This window comes from Cibotium barometz, chromosome 30, assembly GCF_041138505.1.
Source record: "Cibotium barometz isolate CiBa-2024 chromosome 30, ASM4113850v1, whole genome shotgun sequence".
NCBI lineage: Eukaryota > Viridiplantae > Streptophyta > Polypodiopsida > Cyatheales > Cibotiaceae > Cibotium > Cibotium barometz.
In genome coordinates, this window is record NC_141075.1 from 22,276,003 (window position 1) to 22,281,999 (window position 5,997).

A 5,997-nucleotide genomic window follows, 5' to 3' on the forward strand; every position below is an offset into this window, starting at 1 on the left:
AAGGAAGAGAGTATGTATATGTATATGGTATGTATGTAAAGAATTTGACATCTTTGAAATTATAATATAAATACACTATACTTTCGAAAAAAAGGAATGAAGCGAGGCCCAAAAACTTCTTACTCATGTAGGATTATGAGACTGTAGTCATATTCCTTCACATTGGGGAAGTCAGTTGTGATTCCAATCTAGCACCACAATGTGCCTAAGATATTCAACCTCATTGGAATCCCATTTTCTCTCCCCCAAATTACGAGTGAAATGAGTTGTTTACTCTTGCCAACCCATTTCATGTGCGGTGCCCCTCTGGCTTAGGAAACGAGGTCATAGTCAAACGCTTCACATACATTCTGGTCCCATGTACTTCTCAATCGAATAAGGAGCTCGAATCATTAAGAAATATTGATCCAAGCATTCACTCGTATTCCAAAAGATGTGTTGCATACTAGATGTGCTGGTTAAGCACAATCAACAACCTGTATCCTTGGGGAGCAAAGAAGAAGGTAGGGCAACCAAAGGCATGGAATGAAGTTTCGAAATAATGAGGTAGCTTTAAGAAAGGCTCCCGAGAAGCGACTTCTCTCTAGTACTGATACAATCAAAGTGGTGATTTGAGAAAAGATTCAAGAACTATTATTGCTGCCAACAACACACCCTCATGACATTAAATACACTTGTTGGCTAAAGCTAATGAATCCTTACTATTTATGGCACCTGTCTCTCAAGATCAATGTGCTCCATTGATCCCGAGAAATAAAACTAGTATAACTTACGAACGGTTGCAATAACTTGTGTTAATGAGTGCTTGAAATGTGGTCAAGTCATTTGAATTCATTTATACAAACCGCTATGAAAACCTATCTAATGCTCATCACCCAACTTTCACCCACATTTGGCGGCCACTTAACCTCACATCTAATTTGTTAACATTTGTCCCCTAAAAATCATTTAAAAAGTCATCAATCCTAGAGATTAGAAACATGTTTTTTACCATAGCCTTGTAGACACTCAAGTGCCCTGGCAAAGCAAACCTAAAGTGCAATGAGTGTCCGTCTCCACCCTCTTAAAGACTATTAATACACAACCAATACTAGAGAAACTTTTTTCCCAACAAGTGAAAAAGAAGAGTTGTACAATCAATTTCCACAAAAAATTTAGAGACACCTTTGCATTAGTTATGGGCTTCCATTTCCCAAATATCACCTTTAGCGTAGGGATTATTAAGTAATCTGTCAATCCATGATAAGTTTCTATGGTGGCTAACTGGCAACCCATTTTTCCATCTCTCTCACATCCACCCCAGTTCAAGTCCCACCGTTGGTCGTATATGCCCTAGTATTGCATTCTACCTACGTTAATCTCTCTCTCTCTCTCTGCAATTACTAAAACAAGGTACCAATGGCATCCAAAAAGTGAAGGCGTTGAATTAGAATAGAAACGGGCAACCTCCTCATATACATGTACTTTTCCCCTTTCTCGATATACAACACAATACCACATGTTTCTAAACCAGCCAAAATCGGAAGGCTTTTAAAAGCTCACACCCCCCCACACACACACACACACACACACACACACACACACGTTCTACATGGGAGGGAAAAATTTGTTGAGATTGTAAGGTAGCGAGTAGAACTCTTCATTGCGTGGGTCTCCTTTCCATGTTCGGAAATTCTTCCAGTAATGCCTTCCCCTGTTCTTCTTTGCCTCTTTCCTTTGTAAGGTGTTGTCCAGCACCATTGCCACAATGAAGGCCACGGTGGCAGCCGAAGTAAAAACCACAAAGAGGAAATCATTGAACTGCAGCCAAAAGCCCACAATAAGGTTAATAAATTATAATTAATGTATTATTAACATAGGCAAAAACAAAATTAGCTTACGTGAACTGCTCTCTTTACAACCATGAATTACATTATTAAACTACACTAGAGGTGAAATAACACCACAAAGGTAGCCTTGGCTTCTACCCAATGTGAGTTGCTTCGCACAGGCCCATGCCCAGCTCTCACAGCATACTCGTTGAAGTACTGGGGGACTGATATGCCCATAAATACAGCAAACCCGAGGATGAACTTGCTCCTAGAATCATTCATGTTCACAAACTGTAGAAAGGAAAATCCGCATGCCACTGCCCATCCAACAAACATAAAAACCCATCAAAGCACATATTTAGCATATGATTATGAGCAATGCCTGTAATATGGTACTCAAAGCTTCCTAATTACAAATTATACACTTGATTCGGGGCTTTCAACAACAAACATGAAGAGCAATCTTCCAAGTAAGGCTCATCATGGTTGGAATAGATTCTGGAAGATGCAAACGCCACTTAAATATTTTCATGCAATTCGTCAAAAATTAACGTTCCAAATAGATGATTAAGAAATGATTATGCACACATTTCTGAGATTAAAAATAAGTGTGCGACGGAGTGAAGCTATGGGTAATCAAAACATGCACTATAACTTTTATCTTACGTACCAACTTTGCTGAAAAGAACGCAGAAGAGGGCGGCGACAATCGGTTGCGGCACGGAGGCGAAAATGGCGCCAAATTTCCCTGTAATTTATTTGATACAAAGCTTTGAGTGGATTTGAAAAACTCAGAAAATAGGGAATATAATATATATAATTAACAAAATACAGTTTGATGCATTTTACCGAATAAGGAGAAGAATATCATGAACCCGGCTGAGATCTGAATCACGCGCCGGCTGCCCACACGTGTCAAGCCCAGCAGTCCGGCATTTTCTCTACCCCCCGAAGCCGAAAGAAAGAAGAGCCATTCACGTTGTGTGGCCAAAACACAAAATTGGGTTCACTTATTAAATAATTAAAAAATGCCAAAATTTTAATTTTAAAAATCTAGAGGGAAAATATGAGAGGGCGCCCACACACACATTGATACAGTTGATCCGGTTAGAGTACCAAGCATGCCATCAATGAGAAGCCCTATTCCCTGCGTTCACGAGAAAAATTAAGTTTTTTTTTTAAAATGATCGTACGAGAAAATTGAAAAAAAAACGAAAGACTTTAATTCAAATTTCTGACCTGCCACCCTGTTCCCCTGCTTATCACAAAGGGCGGAGGAGGGGTCGCGCTCGCAAATCTTGACACAGCGTAGTAACCGCCAGTGGACTGTGCGGTGACAACAAAATTCAAAAAAAAAACAGGCGAAAACGTCACAAATTTCCCAAATAAATTTTTAAAAAATTAAGGCGAACATTTGACAAAAATTGAAGAAAATACTGTGAAAACCGGACATTGGGCGGGCGTAGAAAGCTCAGGCTCTACCTCAATCATAGAGACAAGAACAGATGCCATCATCCCAAAAGTGTGCGCTGAATCAAAGGTCGGAGCTCCCCATTGGAGAGGATATGGGATCCTTAACCTGCAGTTAGACGATAATCCGTATTAATCTTGATTATTGAACAATACACACAAGTATGCACTTCGATTAAGGCAGTTAACGCTGATCACTCTACAGAAATACCCTCCATAACCAGTGGTTTAAGGACCGATCCCAAAAATGATTAAATGATACCTGGATTATGATTACTCCACAACCTGGTGCTGACGAAGAGATAACGAGGATCAATAATGATGATTTGCCGAAAACTTACCATGGGGCAGACTCCACTAATCCGGATCGATCAGTCCTGCAGTGGGTTTGTGTCAATGTGGAGGTGTGCCTGTAGGCCCCACTCACAGTCAGCAGATGGGCGTACGCCCAGATCACTGGCACCGCCAACAGCACGCAAAAGCGTTCAAACAAGTTCAATTTCCCTCCTTTGCTCTTCAGATACTGCAATTTATATAAATGCACGCCGGCACATTACACTAGGCAAACGTACACCCTGTTACAAAATCGAAGTAAATATATAATCCTGCTAAACTCGTTTACCTGAGATAACACAATCAACACTAATAGCTGCGGAATGCCTATCTCCACGCATTTGGCAACCTGTTTTGTAATTAGAGCATAATCAATCACTCATTCAGCTGTTCTAGTTCGCCGGTGCGTGGTGAGAATTCACTAATAAGATATAGATTAATAAACACACCCCCGGGAATCCTAGCTCGTACAAACCTAGCCCAACCAACGCAACCAATGGGGCGGCAGAGAGAGGGCTTAAGAACCTGCGGGAAACCAAATCACACCTTTTACAGAGGAATTCCATGTAGCTTAAGCTGTGACAAATTAAAAATTCCATGTCGATTGGAAAAGAGTACAATAACACAACCTTATTATGATACCCCAAAGCCCGCTAAATCCAAGGATAATCTGTATGCTGGAAGACCCAATTAGAGCCCCTTGGATTGCTCGCATGGTATGCAAGAATCTCTGCAAGCAGACAAGCAGAGGAGCAATTACTGACTGTAGAAATGTAGATTAATTGTACTCGCCCACGTGAAGGGTTTTGAATGCACAGTAATCCCAAGTAATTATGGGCAAGTAGAGAGAGAGCACGATTACAATGTTTTGGTCTTGGATGGCTTGTAGCCTGTCCGAGTAGATAATGGTGAGTATGGGTACAATGAATGCATACGAGCCACCCACAACAGCAGGCAAGCAGGTCCCAAAGAGTGTTTGTAGCAGGGTGTTAACACCAGCAGCAAAAAGTAAGGTCTGGAAAACCCTCACCTTCTCATCCTGTTTAGGGATAATAAAACCCCGTTCAATTAGACATAATTCTCACGATTAGCTTAATCAAAAGCTCTGGATTTGGGATTATGAGGCTCACATTGCCTCCGCCCATTGCTGGGACGAGGAGAGTGGGAATAAGAACAGAGGTCCCCAAAACAACAAAGTAGTGCTGGAAGCCCAAAACAATGGCTTGGGCTGCATTGCATGTGCACAAAACAGCTGTTAGACTTGCGCCAAAAAGAGATGTTAAGTTGGCTTGTTAATGCAGATCAGTAAAGCTTAAAACCAGCAATTAAGGGCAAAGTAAGAGGAAGTAAGAGAGAGCTTACGCCATGGGGGAGGGCTGGCTATGCAGAAATCAATGCCTGGGAGCTGCTCACGGGGGTGGAGGTGACTATGGTCTTCAGCCTTTTGGTTCTGGTTGGTCATGGCTGAGGCAAGGGGTGGGTGAGCAAAACGCAGAGTAATGGGTGAGCACTGAAGAAGAAGAAGAAGAAGAAGAAGATGACAGCAAATACGCTCTCAAACACACTCACACACACACACAATTACGCTCTCACACACTCACACACACACACACGCGCACACACACACAACGGGAGTTAACTCCGACCGGGAAATCCTGGCGTTTAACCTGGAGCAGTTTCCCGGTAACAGGCCGTCACCGTCACACCGACGGCCAATCAACTTCACATTTCAACTGCTTTCCTCCAAAAAAAAAAGTGTTTTTTCATTTGCTTTCCGAAAAAGCAGACGTTCATCATTTTTTTGCATTTACTTCCACATTTAGTGGTGGGGTGCGGCATTCAAGGTATTCCCATTGAATTTTAGAGCTATTTAATGCAAATTATATAAAAATAAGAAAAAGAGGATGGCCAACGGATACCTATTTACCTTCCGCAATAATAATAAGTTTTCGATATTTTATGATTTATATTACCTGCAGGAGGCAGGCATCATATACGGAATTCGCCAATTTTCATATAGGCAAGAATCAGAGCAGATTGAATTTCGGGCCATTTTAAAATTCTGAGAGATTTTCATTTTTTATTTTTTATATTTGTCCCCGTCTTTGTCCTGCAAATGAGATTTTAAAAAGGGTCGAAAATTCGAAAAAGAAGCCATGTGTTGGTAGCGGGATTAATTAAAGTTTAGGCTTTGGGGTGGGCAGAGCCTTGGGACCACCCATTTTTTAAAAACCCAGCTGTCTGAAGGATTCCTGATTCCAACCTAGCCTTTGGTGCCACTGCCACGTAGGCAGGCCAAACTTCAAAGTTCAAACGCTGGCCCCTTCACCTTCCAATATACGTTTCAACTTTCTCCCCCAAAACGTTTCTTAGTTTCTTAAGC

General features: G+C 41.5%; 1 protein-coding gene across 1 annotated transcript; it reads right to left on the reverse strand.

Moving 5' to 3' along the window:
* Window positions 1–1,399: 1,399 nt before the first annotated feature.
* Window positions 1,400–5,206, reverse strand: LOC147621273 (nucleobase-ascorbate transporter 2-like). The gene is made up of 14 exons (XM_086823974.1): window positions 4,977–5,206; window positions 4,745–4,842; window positions 4,477–4,653; window positions 4,244–4,344; window positions 4,064–4,139; window positions 3,904–3,963; window positions 3,623–3,804; window positions 3,294–3,390; window positions 3,051–3,137; window positions 2,900–2,958; window positions 2,661–2,752; window positions 2,482–2,559; window positions 1,968–2,128; window positions 1,400–1,800 (listed from the first exon to the last, which is right to left on the reverse strand). The coding sequence occupies exons 1-14, from the start codon at window positions 5,074–5,076 to the stop codon at window positions 1,588–1,590; spliced, it is 1,581 nt and encodes a 526-aa protein (XP_086680100.1). The 5' UTR covers window positions 5,077–5,206; the 3' UTR covers window positions 1,400–1,587.
* Window positions 5,207–5,997: the final 791 nt, after the last annotated feature.

Coding starts and splice junctions, on each gene's coding strand:
- LOC147621273 (XM_086823974.1), bottom strand. CDS start 5,076: ATGACCAACCAGAACCAAAAGGCTGAAGACCATAGTCACCTCCACCCC. Junction 4,345..4,476: donor CCATCCAAGACCAAAACATT/GTAATCGTGCTC, acceptor GTCTGCTTGCAG/AGATTCTTGCATACCATGCG. Junction 1,801..1,967: donor TGCGAAGCAACTCACATTGG/GTAGAAGCCAAG, acceptor TTTTGGCTGCAG/TTCAATGATTTCCTCTTTGT.